This window comes from Capra hircus, chromosome 7, assembly GCF_001704415.2.
Source record: "Capra hircus breed San Clemente chromosome 7, ASM170441v1, whole genome shotgun sequence".
In the NCBI taxonomy this organism is placed as follows: domain Eukaryota; kingdom Metazoa; phylum Chordata; class Mammalia; order Artiodactyla; family Bovidae; genus Capra; species Capra hircus.
The window spans coordinates 88002263-88021810 of NC_030814.1; the positions used below are offsets into that span (position 1 = coordinate 88002263).

Consider the following 19548-nt stretch of genomic DNA (forward strand, 5'->3'; position numbering starts at 1 on the left):
TTGGTATAGGTCTTTTTCATTCATTGTGATGGGCAGTTGGTGGGCTCTTTCAGTATGTACACTCATGAAGATAGCGGAGGAATAGGATGGGGAGGCCACTTTCTCCCCCACAAATTCATCAAAAGAACATTTGAACTCTGAGTAAATTCCACAAAATTACTTCTGAATGCTGCCAGAGGACATCAGGCACCCAGAAAAGCAGCCCATTGTCTTAGAAAGGAGGTAGGAAAAAATACAAAAGATAAAAAGAGAGACAAAAGAGGTAGGGACGGAGATCCGTCCTGGAAAGGGAGTCTTAAAAAAGAGAAGTTTCCAAACACCAGGAAACACTCTCACTGGCGAGTCTGTGGTGAGCCTTGGAACCTCAGAGGGCAACATAACTGGGAGGGAAAAAAATTAATAATTAAAATCCACAGATTACATGCCCAATGGTAACTCCCAGCAGAGAAGCAGCACAGATGCCCACATCCGCCACGAGCAAGTGGGGGCTGGACAGGGAGGCGCGGGCTTCATTGCTTAGAGTAAGAACCAGGCCTGAATGCCCCAAGGGCAACCTGAGGGAACTAACTTGAGATAGCAAACCAGACTGTGGGATAGCTATCCAGCAAAAAGCCCTAACCTAAGACACCGCCAGGCCGGCTCACAGAACAAAGGACTGAACGGAGCTAGCCGGCTGTGGACCGGCCCATCCCCCGCCGGAGACAGGCAGGCGAGGGCAGCCAGAGCCGGAAGTGGGTAATCACGGCCCCAGAGAGGCATCATCCACCTTCGTTGCTAACCAAGACTTCTTGGGATTCTACACGGTCGACATCCGCCAGGAGAGCCACAGCCAGAGATCAGCTCCTCAGAAGAGACACAAGGCACACCTGAGAAAGGGTGCCGGTTGTACACCCAGAAAACCAAGTGACAGGGACAGGGGAGGTGATAAGTCGAAGCGACTGTGCTCGCCAAGTTCCTGGTCACCTGAGCTGCTCTGACCTGGGAAGGGCACAAAATGTAGGCCCAACCGAGTCTGCGCCTTTGTGGAGTTCCCGAGTACCTGAACCTGAGCGGCTTAGACCTGGGAAGTGCATACAACCCAGGGCCGGCCTCAGACAGTTCCCGGCAGGGCAACATACAGCCTAAGCAGTGTAGACAGGGAAAGCACACACGCCGTGAGCGGGGGCAAACTCAGTGTGGCCGAGTCACTGTGAGCACACGCCAGTATTATTTGTGTGCAGTGTTCTTCCCTCCCCACAGCACGACTGAAAAGTGAGCCTAAAAAAGTGTCCACCACAGCCCCCTTGTGTCAGGGCAGAAATTAGACACTGAAGAAACCAGCAAACAGAAGAAGCTAAAACAAACAGGGAACTGCCTTGGATATGACAGGTACAATAGATTAAAACCCTGTAGTTAGCACTGACTACATAGGAAGGAGCCTACAGATCTTGAGAAGTATAAGCTGGATCAAGGAACTATCTGAAAATGAACTGATCCCACACTGTCCACAACAACACCAGAGAAAGTCCTAGATATATATTTACTATTACCATTTTTTTAATTAAAAAAATTTTAAGTCCTCTATTACACCTTTAATTTTCATTTTTATAAACTACTATTACTTTGCAAAAAAAAAAAGGCCCTATTTTTTAAAGCAAACTTCATATATATGCTGCTGCTGCTGCTGCTAAGTCACTTCACTCGTGTCCAACTTTGTGCAACCCCATAGATGGCAGCCCACCAGGTTCCACCATCCCTGGGATTCTCCAGGCAAGAATACTGGAGTGGGTTGCCATTTCCTTCTCCAGTGCATGAAAGTGAAAAGTGAAAGTAAAGTCGCTCAGTCATGTATGACTCTTAGCGACCCCATGGACTGCAGCCTACCAGGTTCCTCCATTCATGGATTTTCCAGGCAAGAGTACTGGAGTGGGGTGCCATGCCTTCTCAATTCATATATATATATACACTATAATTTTTATGGCTTTGTTTTTTTCTTTAATATTGTATTTTTGAGAATCCAACCTCTCCTCTAGATTTTTAAGCTTTGCCTTTTGGTATTTGTTATCAATTTTGTACCTTTAAGAACCCAATTTTCAGTACCATTTTTACTTGGGAGCGAGATCACTGGCTTGACTGCTCTCTCCTCCTTTGGACTCTCCTTTTTCTCAACCAAGTCATCTCTATCTTCTCCCTCCCCCTTCTCTTCTCTGCCCGACTTTGTTAATCTCTTTGTGTGTTCCAGACTGTGGAGAACACATAGGGAACTGATTACTGGCTGGATCTGTCTCTCTCCTTTTCATTCACCCCTTTATCCTCCTGGCCACCTCTGTCTCCCTCCTCCCTCTTCTCTTCTCTGTATAACTCCGTGAACATCTCTGAGCTGTCCAGACTGTGGAGAGCACATAAGGAAGTGATTACTGGCTAGCTTGCTCTCCCCTCTTTTGATTCCCCCTCTTCTCCTCTTGGTCACCTCTATCTCCCTCCTCCCTCTTCTCTTCTCCATGTAACTCTGTGAACCTCTCTGGGTGTCCCTCACTGTGGAGAAACTTTTCACCTTTAACCTAGATGTTTTATCATCAGTGCTGCATAGATGGAGAAGTCTTGAGGCTACTGTAAGAATAAGACTGAAAACCAGAAGCAGGAGGCTTAAGTCCAAATCCTGAGAACACCAGAGAACTCCTGACTCCAGGGAACATTAATCAATAGGAGCTCATCAAACGCCTCCATATCTACACTGAAACCAAGCACCACCCAAGGGCCAACAAGTTCCAGAGCAAGACATACCATACAAATTCTCCCACAACACAGGAACACAGCCCTGAGCTTCAATATACAGGCTGCCCAAAGTCACACCAAACTCATTGACATCTCATAACTCATTACTGGACACTTCATTGCACTCCAGAGAGAAGAAACCCAGCTCCACCCACCAGAACACCGACACAAGCTTCCCTAACCAGGAAACCTTGACAAACCACCCATCCAACCTCTCCCACAGTGAGGAAACTCCACAATAAAGAGAACTCCACAAACTGCCAGAATACAGAAAGGCCACTCCAAACACAGCAATATAAACAAGATGAAAAGGCAGAGAAATACCCAGCAGGTAAAGCAACAGGATAAATTCCCACCAAACCAAACAAAAGAGGAAGAGATAGGGGATCTACCTGATAAAGAATTCTGAATAATGCTAGTGAAAATGATCCAAAATCTTGAAAACAAAATGGAGTTACAGATAAATAGCCTGGAGACAAGGATCGAGAAGATGCAAGAAAGGTTTAACAAGGGCCTAGAAGAAATAAAAAAGAGTCAATATATAATGAATAATGCAATAAATGAGACCAAAAACACTCTGGAGGGAATCAACAGTAGAATAACAGAGGCAGAAGATAGGATAAGTGAGGTAGAAGATAGAATGGTAGAAATAAATGAAACAGAGAGGAAAAAACAAAAACGATTTAAAAGAAATGAGGACAATCTCAGAGACTCTCTGAGACAATGTTAACAATCTCTGGAACAATGATAAATGCCCCAGCATTCGAATCATAGGAGTCCCAGAAGAAGAAGACAAAAGAAAGACCATGAAAAAATACTTGAGGAGAGAATATAGTTGAAAACTTCCCTAAAATGGGGAAGGAAATAATCACCCAAGTCCAAGAAACCCAGAGAGTCCCAAACAGGATAAACCCAAGGCAAAACACCCCAAGGCACATATTAATCAAAAGAACAAAGATCAAACACAAAGAACAAATATTAAAAGCAGCAAGGGAAAAACAACAAATAACACACAAGGGGATTCCCATAAGGATAACAGCTGATCTTTCAACAGAAGCTCTCCAGTCCAGAAGGGAATGGCAGGACATACTTAAAGTGATAAAAGAAAATAACTACAGCCCAGATTACTGTACCCAGCAAGGATCTCATTCAAATATGAAGGAGAAATCAAAAGCATTACAGACAAGCAAAAGCTGAGAGAATTCAGCACCACCAGACCAGCTCTCCAGCAAATGCTGAAGGATCTTCTCTAGACAGGAAACACAGAAAGGGTGTATAAACTCGAACCCAAAACAATAAATGTCAATGGGATCATACTTATCAATAATTACCCTAAATGTAAATGGGCTAAATGCCACAACCAAAAGACAAAGATTGGCTGAATGGATACAAAAACAAGACCCCTATATATGTTGCCTACAAGAGACCCACATCAAAACAAGGGACACATACAGACTGAAAGTGAAGGGCTGGAAAAAGATATTCCATGCAAATGGAGACCAAAAGAAAGCAGGAGTAGCAATACTCATAGCAGATGAAATAGACTTTAAAACAAAGGCTGTGAAAAGAGACAAAGGACACTACATAATGATCAAAGGATCAATCCAAGAAGAAGATATAATAATTATAAATATATATGTACCCAACATAGGAGCCCTGCAATATGTAAGACAAATGCTAACAAGTATGAAAGGGGAAATTAGCAATAACACAATAATAGTGGGAGACTTTAATACCCCACTCACACCTATGGATAGATCAACTAAACAGAAAATTAACAGGGAAACAAACTGTAAATGATACAATAGATCAGTTAGACCTAATTGATATCTATAGGACATTTCACCCCAAAACAATAAATTTCACTTTTTTCTCAAGCACACAAGGAACCTTCTCCAGGATAGATCATATCCTGGGCCATAAATCTAGCCTTGGTAAATTTTTAAAAATTGAAATCATTCCAAGCATCTTTTCTGACCACAATGCAGTAAGATTAGATCTCAATTACCAGAGAAAAACTATTAAAAATTCCAACACATGAAGGCTGAACAACACACTGCTGAGTAACCAACAAATCACAGAGGAAATCAAAAAGGAAATCAAAATATGCATAGAAATGAATGAAAATGAAAACACAACATCCCAAAACCTGTGGGTCACTGTAAAAGCAGTGTTAAAGGGATGGTTCATAGCAATACAAGCAATACCTCAAGAAACAAGAAAAAAGTCAAATAAATAACCTAACTTAACACCTAAAGCAACTAGAAAATGAAGAAATGAAAAACTCCAGGGTTAGGAGAAGGAAAGAAATCTGAAAAATTAGGGCAGAAATAAATGCAAAACACACAAAAGAGATCATAGCAAAAATCAACAAAGCCAAAAGCTGCTTCTTTGAGAAGATAAATAAAATTGACAAACCATTTGCCAGACTCATCAAGAAACAAAGGGAGAAAAATCAAATCAATAAAATTAGAAATGAAAATGGAGAGATCACAACAGACAACACAGAAATACAAAGGACCAAAGAGACTACTATCAGCAACTATAGGCCAATAAAATGGACAACTTGGAAGAAATGGACAAATTCCTAGAAAAGCACAACTTTCCAAAACTGAACCAGGAAGAAACATAAAATCTTAGCAGACCCATCACAAGCACGGAAATTGAAACTGTAATCAGAAATCTTTCAGCAAACAAAAGCCCAGGGCCAGACAGTTTCACAGCTGAATTCTACCAAAAATTTAGGAAGAGCTAAATTCCTACTCAAACTCTTCCAGAAAATTGCAGAGGAAGATAAACTTCCAAACTCATTCTATCAGGCCACCATCACCCTAATACCAAAACCTGACAAAGATGCCACAAAAAAAGAAAACTACAGACCAATGTCACTGATGAACATAGATGCAAAAATCCTTAACAAAATTCTAGCAAACAGAATCCAACAACACATTAAAAAGATCATACATCATGACCAAGTGGGCTTTATCCCAGGGATGCAAGGATTCTTCAATATCCGCAAATCAATCAAGGTGATACACCATATTAAGTAATTGAAAAATAAAAACCATATGATTATCTCAATAGATGCAGAGAAAGCCTTTGACAAAATTCAACATTCATTTATGATAAAAACTTTCCAGAAAGCAGGACTAGAAGGAACATACCTCAATATAATAAAAGCTATATATGACAAACCCTCAGCAAACATTATCCTCAATGGTGAAAAATTGAAAGCATTTCCCCTAAAGTCAGGAACAAGACAAGGGTGCCCACTTTCACCGCTACTATTCAACATAGTTCTGGAAGTTTTGGCCACAGCAATCAGAGCAGAAAAAGAAATGAAAGGAATCCAAATTGGAAAAGAAGAAGTAAAACTCTCACTGTTTGCAGATAACATGAAAACCCTAAAGACTCCACCAGAAAATTACTAGAGCTAATCAATGAATATAGTAAAGTTGTAGGATATAAAATCAACACACAGAAATCCCTTGCATTCCTATACACTAATAATGAGAAAACAGAAAGAGAAATTAAGGAAACAATTCCATTCACCATTGCAACAAAAGGAATAAAATACTTAGGAATATATCTACCCAAAGAAACAAAAGACCTATATATAGAAAACTATTAAACACTGGTGAAAGAAATCAAAGAGGACACTAATAGATGGAGAAATATACCATGTTCATGGATCGGAAGAAGCAATATAGTGAAAATGAGTATACTCCCCAAAGCAATCTATAGATTCCATGCAATCCCTATCAAGCTACCAATGGTATTTTTCAGAGAGCTAGAACAAATAATTTCACAATTTATATGGAAATACAAAAAACCTCGAATACCCAAAGCAATCTTGAGAAAGAAGAATGGACTGACTTCAGGCTCTACAACAAAGCCACAGTCATAAGACAGTATGGTACTGGCACAAAGACAGAAATATAGATCAATGGAACAAAATAGAAAGCCCAGAGATAAATCCACGCACCTATGGACACCTTATCTTTGACAAAGGAGGCAAGAATATACAATGGAGAAAAGACAATCTCTTTAACAAGTAGTGCTGGGAAAACTGGTCAACCACTTGTAAGAGAATGAAACTAGAACATTTTCTAACACCATACACAAAAATAAACTCAAAATGGATTAAACGTAAGACCAGATCTAAACGTAAGACCAGAAACTATAAAATTCCTAGAGGAGAACATAGGCAAAATACTCTCCAACATAAATCACAGCAGGATCCGCTGTGACCCACCTCCCAGAATATTGGAAATAAAAGCAAAAACAAACAAATGGGACCTAATTAAAATTAAAAGCTTCTGCACAACAAAGGAAACTATAAGCAAGGTGAAAAGACAGCCTTCAGAATGGGACAAAATAATAGCAAACGAAGCAACTGACAAAGAATTAATCTCAAAAATATACAAGCAACTCCTGCAGCTCAATTCCAGAAAAATAAAAGACCCAATCGAAAAGTGGGCCAAAGAACTAAACAGACATTTCTCCAAAGAAGACATATAGATGTCTAACAAATACATGAACATTCAGAAAACGAAGATCATGGCATCCGGTCCCATCACTTCATGGGAAATAGACGGGGAAACTGTGGAAACAGTGTCAGACTTTATCTTTTGGGGCTCCAAAATCACTGCAGATGGTGACTGCAGCCATGAAATTAAAAGACGCTTACTCCTTGGAAGAAAAGTTATGACCAACCTAGATAGCATATTCAAAAGCAGAGACATTACTTTTCCGACTAAGGTCCATCTAGTCAAGGCTATGGCTTCTCCTGTGGTCATGTATGGATGTGAGAGTTGGACTGTGAAGAAGGCTGAGCACTGAAGAATTGATGCTTTTGAACTGCGGTGTTGGAGAAGACTCTTGAGAGTCCCTTGGACTGCAAGGAGATCCAACCAGCCCATTCTGAAGGAGATCAACCCTGGGATTTCTTTGGAGGGAATGATGCTGAAGCTGAAACTCCTGTACTTTGGCCATGTCATGTGAAAAGCTGACTCATTGGAAAAGACTCTGATGCTGGGAGGGATTGGGGGCAGGAGGAGAAGGGGACAACCAAGGATGGGATAGCTGGATGGCATCACTGACTCAATGGACATGAGTCTGAGTGAACTCTGGGAGATGGTGATGGACAGGGAGGCCTGGCGTGCTGTGATTCATGGGGTCGCAAAGAGTCGGACACGACTGAGTGACTGAACTGAACTGAACAAACATGAAAAGATGCTCAACATCACTCATTATCAGAGAAATGCAAATCAAAACCACAGTGAGGTATCATTTCACGTCAGTCAGAATGGCTGCTAGCCAAAAGTCTACAAGCAATAAATGCTAGAGAGGGTATGGAGAAAAGGGAAGCCTCTTACACTGCTGGTGGGAATGCAAACTAGTACAGCTACTATGGAGAACAGTGTGGAGATTCCTTAACTGGCATATGACCCAGCAATCTCACTGCTAGGCATACACACCAAGGAAACCAGAATTGAAACAGACACAATGTTCATCGCAGCACTGTTTATAATAGCCAGGAAATGGAAGCAACCTAGATGTCCCTCAGCAGATGAATGGATAAGAAAGGTGTGGTACATATATACAATGGAGTATTACTCAGCCATTAAAAAGAATACATTTGAATCAGTTCTGATGAGGTGGATAAAACTGTAGCCTAGTATGTAGAGTGAAGTAAGCCAGAAAGAAAAACACCAATACAGTATAATAACACATATATGTGGAATTTAGAAAGATGGTAATGATAATGCTGTATGCAAGACTGCAAACGAGACACAGGTGTATAGAACAGTCTTTTGGACTCTGGGAGAGGGCGAGGATGGGATGATTTGGGAGAATGGCATTAAAACATGTATATTATCATATGTGAAACGAATCACCAGTCCAGGTTCGATGCATGATACAGGATGCTCAGGGCTGGTGCACTGGGATGACCCAGAGGGATGGGATGGGGAGGGAGGTGGGTTCAGGATGGGGAACACATGTACACCCATGGTGGATTCATGTCAATGTATGGCAAAACCAATACAATATTGTAAAGTATTAGCCTCCAATTAAAATATATAAATTTATATTAAAAAATTAAAATGAAAAATATGTACACTCATCATCATTTTTAATTCTAAAAAATTTCTAGTTTTATGTGGTTAATAATTCCATCCAGTTTACTTTATAATTTCTGGAACTACTGTTTTTCAGATATTAGAATGCCTGGGCTCAGGTTATAATTTTTCTTTTTAAAATTATAAAAATTTTTATAAAAATTTATAAAAATTATAAAGCAGCTTTATTGAAATACAATTCATATTCCATAAATCCCAATCTTTTAAAGGATACAATTTTGTGGGTTTTAGTTTACTCACAGAGTTGTGTCACCACTATTTCTTTTATCTTCTCTTTAACATCTGTACAAATTTTGGAGTTTTTCCTTAAATTGATCACCCAATCCTTCATAGAATATTTTATTCCTGATTTCATATTTTTAAGTTTTCTTTTTGTTCCCTGAATGTTCCTTTTTTTGTAACCTACACTCATTTCATGGACATGTTTCTTCGTCACACTGAGAATAATAATGAAAATATGACTTAAAAGGTTTTTTTCTTGCATTGTCTGTGTTCTTCAAGTTTCTTTTTATTTGGTATCTAACTTTTATTTTATACATATTAAATTTGTATAATTCCTTAAATGTCTGGTAATTCTTGAATGTTTAAGAATGAGGCACTAAAGAGCTGCTGGAAACTGGATTCATAAGTGAGGTTTAGGAAGCAGTATGGGCTTTACTGAAGTGTACTTGGACAGGAGCCAGGTCATTACTGCCAGAATATAGGTCTTCTCCTGGTCAGAGAAGTTTCCAAGAGAGGAACTCTCCAGGCTTTTAACTAGGGTGTATTTTCCTGAGTGTAATGAGTCTGAGGTAAGTAAACAGACTTTACTTAATTCCCTTCCCTCCTCCTCTCACCTCTCACTGCTAGTTTTCAGTATAGCACCCCTGCTCTCAAGAGTACTGAAGATCCCTTTGCTTTAATGTCTCTGGACAGCCATGGTGAGAATAAGAGTAGCTGCCTGGCTACATCGTCCTGGGGGAGGGATCATAGTATCTAACTGCTACTTTTAAAGATTTCCAAAAATCCTATTTTCAACATTATCTCTACCTATTCCTTCACAAATATGTGGAATATGTGATGTCTCTAATTCCTGAACCTTCAGCCTGCGTCATTTCACTTCGTGGTTTGTCCTAGTTTCAGCCTTTTTTTATCATTAGGACTATTAAACTTAATTCATTTATATTGCAAATTCCAAACTTTGGTTGATTATCTCTTGTTAGCTAAGGTTTCTTCTCTTTTTCTCTACATTTTGGCCTCATGCCTTTTTTATGCCTTTATTGATATTTTAGTGTTTTCAGAAGGAATAAATAAATCTGTTCAATCCTTCATATTAAATATGAAATCCTGAGTTAATTTTAATCATGTTGCAAAACTTCTAGATTCCAAGACAGAATTAAAACAATTATATGTTAAATAGAATTCTGTGGGTTGCTCAAAACCTAACTATTTATATTTTATTGTAGTATAAAGTATTCTATGTCTCAAATATCAATCAAATATCAAACAAACTCAGATACAGCTAGTTTGTTAATTAGAGACAGTCTATCTTCTATTTTCTCATACCTTTCACACATCAACTTGATAAAGCTAGTAACCAAGGACATTTATCATATATTTAAACTATAATTTCTTAAAATATTGATTATGATAAAATTGTTTATTTCCTTTAAATAGAGTAGAAAACTCATTCAACAAACATTTAAAATTATATTATGTCTCAAGCATGGAATAGGAAGATAAAAGGCAGTGCTTATTCTTAACAGCTTTAGGGCCTAGAGGAACAAATATTATACTGTTGTTTTGAGTCCTATGACAGTGCCATGGAACTACCAGGGGAGAACAACTCATCTAGAAAGAGAGAAGAGCAGTCAGGAGAGGCTTCCAAAAGAGATGGCACCTGAAACTGTATCTGAAGAAGTAGCGGAAGTTAACTAGGCAAAGAAGGAAGAAGGAGGGAAAAGCATTTGTCTAGATCTGATAAATAGAGTGCCTGATGAACTATGGACTGAGGTTCATGACACTGTGCAGGAGACAGGGATTAAAACCATCCTCATGGAAAAGAAATGCAAAAGAGCAAAATGGCTGTCTGGGGAGGCCTTACAAATAGCTGTGAAAAGAAAAGAAGTGAAAAGCAAAGGAGAAAAGGAAAGATACAAGCATCTGAATGCAGAGTTCCAAAGAATAGCAAGAAGAGATGAGAAAGCCTTCCTCAGCAATCAATGCAAAGAAATAGAGGAAAACAACAGAATGGGAAAGCCTAGAGATCTCTTCAAGAAAATTAGAGATACCAAGGGAACATTTCATGCAAAGATAGACTCAATAAAGGACAGAAATGATATGGACCTAACAGAAGCAGAAGATATTCAGAAGAGGTGGCAAGAATACACAGAAGAACTGTACAAAAAAGATCTTCAAAACCAAGATAATCACGATGGTGTGATCACTCACCTAGAGCCAGACATCCTGGAATGTGAAGTCAAGTGGGCCTTGGAAAGCATCACTACGAACAAAGCTGGTGGAGGTGATAGAATTCCAGTGGAGCTATTTCAAATCCTGAAAGATGATGCTGTGAAGTGCTGCAGTCAATATGCCAGCAAATTTGGAAAACTCAGCAGTGGCCACAGGACTGGAAAAGGTCAGTTTTCATTCCAATCCCAAAGAAAGGCAATGCCAAAGAATGCTCAAACTACTGCACAATTGCACTCATCTCACATGCTAGTAAAGTAATGCTCAAAATTCTCCAAGCCAGGCTTCAGCAATATGTGAACCGGAAACTTCCAGATGTTCAAGCTGGTTTTAGAAAAGGCAGAGGAACTGCCTCTGGATCATGGAAAAAGCAAGAGAGTTCCAGAAAAACATCTATTTCTGCTTTATTGATTATGCCAAAGCCTTTGACTGTGTGGATCACAATAAACTGTGGAAAATTCTGAAAGAGATGGGAATACCAGACCACCTGACCTGCCTCTTGAGAACCCTATATGCAGGTCAGGAAGCAACAGTTAGAACTGGATATGGAACAACAGACTGGTTCCAAATAGGAAAAGGAGTACATCAAGGCTGTATATTGTCACCCTGCTTATTTAACTTCTATGCAGAGTAGATCATGAGAAACGCTGGCTGGAAGAAGCAAAAGCTGGAATCAAGATTGCCAGGAGAAATATCAATCACCTCAGATATGCAGATGACACCACCCTTATGGCAGAAAGTGAAGAGGAACAAAAGAGCCTCTTGATGAAAGTGAAAGAGGAGAGTGAAAAAGTTGGCTTAAAGCTCAACATTCTGAAAACTAAGATCATGGTATCTGGTCCCATCACTTCATGTAAAATAGATGGGGAAACTGTGGAAACAGTGTCAGACTTTATCTTTTGGGGCTCCAAAATCACTGCAAATGGTGACTGCAGCCATGAAAGTAAAAGACGCTTACTCCTTGGAAGGAAAGTTATGACCAACCTAGATAGCATATTGAAAAGCAGAGACATTACTTTGCCAACAAAGGTCCGTCTGGTCAAGGCTATGGTTTTTCCTGTGGTCATGTATGGATGCGAGAGCTGGACTGTGAAGAAAGCTGAGCACCGAAGAATTGATGTTTTGAACTGTGATGTTGGAGAAGACTCTTGAGAGTCCCTTGGACTGCAAGGAGATCCAACAAGTCCATCCTAAAGGAGATCAGTCCTGGGTGTTCATTGGAAGGAATGATGCTAAAGCTGAAAGTCCAGTACTTTGGCCACGTCATGTGAAGAGTTGACTCATTGGAAAAGACTCTGATGTTGGGAGGGATTGGGGGCAGGAGGAGAAGGGGACAACAGAGGATGAGATGGCTGGATGGCATCACCGACTCGATGGACGTGAGTTTGAGTGAACTCCGGGAGTTGGTGATGGACATGGAGGCCTGGTGTGCTGCGATTCATGGGGTCGCAAAGAATCGGACACGACTGAGCGACTGAACTGAACTGAAGCACTTTCCATGTTCTTTTACACTATATTTTAAGAAAATTCCTGTATTTTCTACCTAGCTAATTTGATTTTCAGCTGAATACATCCCAATATTAGGTTGATTTCTTGTTTTAAAATTTTATATTTTTAGTTTCCTGGGACTATAATTTTTTATAGCAGCCTATTATATTATAGATTCAATTACCTCTTGTCTCTAAAGAGTTATTTAAAGTTTACTATCATCCCTTCAGGTTTTGATTCTTTTGTTTGGTGCATTTGTGATCTCTCTTCCATGGCATTGGTATTCTTCAAAGATTTGACTGTTTTTGATTGTCTGTTCATATGTCCAGTTGAGAATTTCTGTTTTTATGGCAGAGAATATAAATTCCAAAAAAACAACCTACCTCTGGAGATTTTAGAAGAGTGATGAGACATTCTGGGGACTTATGTTCTGAGTGGGGATGTTCTCCTGTATTTTCTGGGCATTGTAGGCTACACGGAAGTGCCTGGAGGCTCAGTTGCTAAGCTGTGTCTGACTCTTTGTGACCCTATAGATTGTAGCCCACCAGGCTCCTCTGTTCATTGGATTTTCTAGACAAGAATACTGGAGGAGGTTGCCATTTCCTCCTCCAGGGGATCTTCTCGACTGAGGGAATGAACCCACATCTCCTAAGTTGGCTGGCAGGTTCTTTACCACTGAGCCACCTGGGAAGCCCTAGGTTACATGGGGGCACTGCCCTATTTGGTTAGTATCCACACTGGAAGTCTCCAATATCAGAATTCCCACTTCAGAGAGCCATTATGTATCTTTTCCCTGGGATTAACAAGTATAGCATAATCTATATTTTTTAATTTTTCTGCCCCTTTGCTATCCGTATGGCAATCTGGAGTTACTTCAGACTCTTCTGGTTCTCTCTCCAGCTCCAACATGGATCCTAAGGAGCCAAAATGAAGTCTTAATTCACTTTGCTAGGCAGTAATTCCTAGGGTTCTGACCTGGCAGCAAGCACTAAGTTGTCAGTGTTTCCAATATAAGAAGGGGATGAGTAGGGGGCCAGGTCATACACTGCCTAAATGTAGTGCTTAATCCATCATTTTGACAACTCCTTCAGGGTCCCATCTATTATAGTGTTTCACATTTATTGACCAAGTGTTTTGAGTTAAGTGTATCTCCAGAGCTACTCTTACCTTTTCAGTGGTTTTTCTCTGCTCTTCATATATGTATCAGTCTGATCTCATTTGTCTTTAAGAATTCCTCAGGCTTTCTGGTGTAGTAAGGACATCCTTTTTTGTTTTCAAAAATAAGTTCAATTACACCAAATTTTTATCAGCAGCCCTCCATATTCAACTCCCTATTTCAATTACTAGTCATCTTAAAGGCACCCATTACTTAATATATTAAAGAGAGAATTTATGACTTTTCCCTCAAACAAGATTTTTTTCAATGAATGGCAGCACCACCTTACACTCAGTTATGCAGATCAGAAACACGTGTCACCTTTGACACCTCCATCTTCAAACTTCATCTGTAAATTCTGTCAATTTCATTTCCTACAATAACCATACATATATCCACTTCTTTCCATTTCCAGTGTCATCTGTTGGTATAAAGTGCCATCATTCCTCCCCTTTACTATTGCAGCAGCCTCCCAAACGACACCTATTTACATCCACTCCTGCTTCTTCGCATACAGTAACGAATATGATCATATTATTCCCTATTTAAAAGACTTCAGCAGCTTCCTGCTGCTCCGAAGATAAATATCTTTGGCATGGCCTACAGGGCTATGGAAGGTCTTGTCTGTCCAAACTTATCTTATTATCACATTTCCTCCTCTGTTCCCTCTGCCTGGATTTCTCTTTATTCATCTTTCTGTTTAGTTAAGCTCTACTTTTCTTCAGATCTCAAGTAAATTACCACTCCCTCATGAAAGCCTTCCCTAATCTCTTCAACTAAATTCAGTTACAGTCAAGTCTACCTCACTTTTGTAACACTTATCACAATTGTGTTTGAAGGCTTTGAGGATGAAGTCCAGAGCACAGGCAGAAGGACCAGGAGAAAGACATCTTTTCTACTGAGATGGGAAGATAAGACAGATACAAATGGATGTTTATGTTTGTAAGAAAGTAAGTTAAAGGAGTTCACATTGCCAGTCTTACCTGTTACTTGTTTACTATTTGATGAACTACTGTCAGCCTGGAGGTCATCTGTCACTGACTCCTATGTGAAATAAGAATTAAACATACAGCACAAATTATGAGATGGAATATTTTTATATTATAAAAACATTGATTTGGTTATTTAAAAAATGCAAAACTAATGTTAACTTTGTGTATCACTTTCATATTTAAAACATTTTTCAGCTTATTGATATAAATGTAATCTGATATATAATATTAAATCTTAAAATATAATACTGTGAACATATCCAGGTTGTCAAAAATATACTAGTCAGTAACTATTGTTGGATAAACCAGCAAAGTGAAAATGAAAGTCACTCAGTTATGAAAATCAAAGTCACTCAGTCATGTCCAACTCTTTGTGACCCCATGGACTTATACAGTCCATGGAATCCTCCAGACCAGAATACTGGAGTGGGTAGACTTTCCCTTCAGGGGATCTTCCCAGCCCAGGGATAGAACCCAGGTCTCCCACATTGCACGAGGATTCTTTACTGTCTGAAACACCAGGGAAGCTCAAGAATACTGAAGTGGGCAGCCTAGCCCTTCTCCAGTGATCTTCCTGACCCAGAAATCCAACTGGGATTCCCTGCATTGCAGGCAGATTCTTTACCAGCTGAGCTACCAGGGAAGGGAAGTCCCTGATAAACCAGCAACAAGAAGATAAAGATGAATATTTTTCTGATCCCCTAGGCAAGAAGGAATTTTTTCCCCTCTAAATACAAAAGCAGAATAAATAAAAAGAAAATGATTGATAAATAAGTCTAAAATACCAAAAGTAAAATAAAAGGCAAACAAACAAATGTGGAAATATTTGTTACATGTGTGTGTAAAGTACAACTATCTTCAATATATAACAAATGAGTATTTCAAAAAATATATATAACAAATAAGTATTTCAAAAAGTTACACAAATGACCAATAAAATGAGAAAAAGTATCAACTTTACTAGCATTCAAAGAAATGGAAAGTAAACAACATGTTATTTTTCATTTATCAAATATATCTATATATCTACATCTATATATATTTTTAAGTTTCAGATAAGATGGTGCCAACTGGACAGAATGAAATAAATAAAATAAAAAGTTTAAACATAATCCAACCCTTGACCCATTACAACATATTTATCTTAGGATAACAATTTGAGGTATATAAAAACAATTTCTGTGGTAGGATATCTACTGATATCTAAAACAGCAAAACCTTGGAAACAATCTCAACCTCTCAATCACAAAAAATAATTATAGAAATTAGAGTATGCTTGCTGCTAAGTTGCTTCAGTTGTGTCCGACTCTGTGCGACCCCATAGACGGCAGCCCACCAGGCTCTGCCGACCCTGGGATTCTCCAGGCAAGAACACTGGAGTGGGTTGCCATTGCCTTCTCCATGATGACTTCTATCACAGCACAAGTGAGCTTGGCTGTCTCTGTGCTCTGCATCAATGCTGCTGCTGCCAAGTAGCTTCAGTCGGGTCCGACTCTGTGCGACCCCATACTTAACACTGTTAAAATCTGGGGAAATGCATTTTGTCAAAGTTGCCCTCCCCAAAAAAACATGTCATAGAGAAATATGCAAGCTAAAATGCTGGATTGTGACTATCAAATTTAATGCTAATATCATATGCTGCTGCTACTGCTGCTAAGTTGCTTCAGTTGTGCTTCAGAGTACTGGAGTGGGTTGCCATTGCCTTCTCCAACGTCACATGAGTCACAAGAATTTTAAAATCTGAGTTTCTCCAAACTACTGCTCCAGGCACGAACACTAGAGTGGGTAGACATTTCCTTCTCCAGGGGATCTTCCCCACCCAGGGATCAAACCCAGGTCTCCTGCATTACAGGCAGATTCTTTACCATATGAACCACCAGGGAAGCCCAAACTACTGCTATACATCTGTAAAATATTTACAGAATCCATATTAAGTACATTAGATCAGGAAGTTGTATAATATTCTAATGATAATGAATCCTGTTTCTAATTGTTAATGTAAGTCAAATGAGAAAACATGAAAATGGCTTTAAAATGTGCGCTACCAAACATAGCAGAAATACTGCTGCTACTGCTGCTAAGTCACTTCAGTCGTGTCTGACTCTGTGCGACCCCATAGACGGAAGACCACCAGGCTCCCCCCGTCCCTGGGATTCTCCAGGCAAGAACACTGGAGTGGGTTGCCATTTCCTTCTCCAATGCAGGAAAGTGAAAAGTGAAAGTGAAGTAGTTCAGTCGTGTCTGACTCTTAGCGACCCCATGGACTGCAGCCTACCAGACTCCTCCGTCCAAGAAGCACTTTATATCTGTCACACAGAAAATTAGCCAGTAATGAATATTTCTTAAATCTTTGACAAAGGAAAGAAAAATAAAAATGCATGGCTATGAGTCTACCAGAATCAGAAAAAGGCCCTATCTAAAGCCACAGCATCAGCATGTATAAAAACACTGGAAACTTATGTAGTCTCTATTGAACAAAGATCATACTATACTTTCTTTCAGAGGTACATTAGGTATCACTAGTCTCTACACTAAATTTATCTAAGGACCAGAGGAGAAACATACATACACTCAATAGAGCAATCTTCTCATCCTGGGTCTCTTCACTAGTGCTATTTTCAGGCAGGCTTTTCTCTCCTGTAACTCTTAATTTAGTGCTAACAAACAAACAACACAATTAGTTTGTAGTGTCTGGACTTGGCTCTCCACACTCCTGATCACTGTTCACACTGTTTAGAATCTGAAAGGCTCTATGGGAGTCATCATTAGCCACAAGAACATAGTGCGTGAATTGTATCAACACCCAATACCCCGGGAAGGCTTTCCTGGAGATTATATCTCACTTGCCTTTAGGCAACTTGGCCAAATTTCCCTCTTTAAAACAAAATATCTCTCTTTCCTAAGTCAGATTCCCGGTTTCGTGTTCTGAGAAGAGCCAAATCAGAACACATTTCCTTCACTTGACTCTTCTCCTTCATTGACTCTTAGAATGAGGTTATTAGGATCAAATCAGGACTGAAATTTTGAGGTGGCCAGAGGCATGGGGCTGTTACTTGTGTATACACACCTCGGTGGCCGAGAGCTGACACCTCCCTGACCACTCCGCTCAGATTTTTCCGCGATTTTCTGCAAACCACGCGTTTTGCCGTTTCTTTTCAGGCCTACAGATAGGGTGACACGTTTCAGGATAAAAGCCCCAGAGGCCTGCCTGCAGGCCTTGGGGAGCCTTGGGGCTGAGGCCCAACCGCCCCCGCCCTTGGCTCTTGCCCACCCCTCATCCTGCGCCATGAGCCAGCCCCGCGGAGCTTACAGTGGGCAAAGAGCTTTCGGCCGGGCCGTGACGGGGCCTCCGCCTTGGCCCGGGCACCTACACCTGGCGTTGGGGTTAGGTTGAGCCTACCGCCGGCCTGCTTTTTGCGGGTATAGACCCCTAGTGACCACATTGCCACCCCACTGCCAGGCCCCAGAGGCCTCTTAGCCCTGGACGGCCTGTCTCGTCGTCTTTCTGCGGAACCGAGCTACAGTCCTATGGAACCAGAGTCCAGGCCTGCGAGGCAGCCAGAGAGGAACGGAAAAAGTGAGAAAAACCAAAAGGCCTACAGCGCCAACCCCCACCCTGGCCTGGAGCGGCCTGCCTCACTCCCGCCTTTTTATCTCCGCGTAGTCGCGCGGCGGCTTCTGGGAAGACGCAGTAACGTGGTGGCTTATGGGAAGACGTAGTTATCTGGGCCCAACACCTGGTACTGATACTTGGGCCAGTCTCCTTAGCAACATTACCAGGAAGGCCATGGTAATGGAGTTTGAGGTCTCTAAGCACACAGAGTCTCTCCAGGGGGAAGCCTGACTCAGTGCAGGAAGGTGAGAGAGGAATGAAAGCACATTACAGTGACAGGGAATGTTTTCTGAGCACCTCAGTCCCTAGAGCCGCCAATTTGCTGTGGAGCCTTGGTAACTTGAGAGTCTAACCAAGCATTAGAAGTGCTTAGGTTCCAGGAGGTTTCTTCTCAGGGACAAGCAGAATCTCTGAGCCCCTGCCTAGAAGCTACCTCCTGGACATCTCTGAGTAGCTTTGTGGTTAAGGTAGAGAGTTCCACAAGGGCTCCCCATCTAGTGCCCTGAGGCTCAGGTCTCTTTCTCTGCCCAAAGGGAGTAACATGGGAATGACCACTCACTCCATACACTGAGGATAGACCATCTGGCTGCATCTGATAACATACTGTGTATACAATAACCATCTTCTTATCTTAAAAAAATGACATTTCACAACATTAAAACACACTATCTGTACAGATAAAATTAGAAAAACTCAGACTTCTTCTGTGATGCTCCAATATTGTTTATGTTCATTGGAAGGACTGATGCTAACGCTGAAACTCCAATTCTTTGGCCACCTCATGTGAAGAGTTGACTCATTGGAGAAGACCCTGATGCTGGGAGGGATTGGGGGCAGGAGGAAAAGGGGACGACAGAGGAAGAGATGGCTGGATGGCATCACCAACTCTATGGACATGAGTTTGAGTAAACTCTGGGAGTTGCTGATGGACAGGGAGGCCTGGCGTGCTGTGGT

General features: G+C 40.6%; 1 protein-coding gene across 1 annotated transcript in view; it reads right to left on the bottom strand.

Moving 5' to 3' along the window:
- MEIKIN (meiotic kinetochore factor) overlaps positions 1 to 18424 on the bottom strand; it is a 151542-nt gene extending 133118 nt beyond the window's left edge. The window contains exons 1-4 of the mRNA XM_018051667.1: positions 18313 to 18424; positions 18049 to 18142; positions 17551 to 17638; positions 14973 to 15033 (exon numbers count right to left, since the gene is read on the bottom strand). Coding sequence (XP_017907156.1) covers positions 14973 to 15033; positions 17551 to 17638; positions 18049 to 18142; positions 18313 to 18424 — 355 coding nt within the window. The remainder of the gene's footprint in view (positions 1 to 14972; positions 15034 to 17550; positions 17639 to 18048; positions 18143 to 18312) is intronic.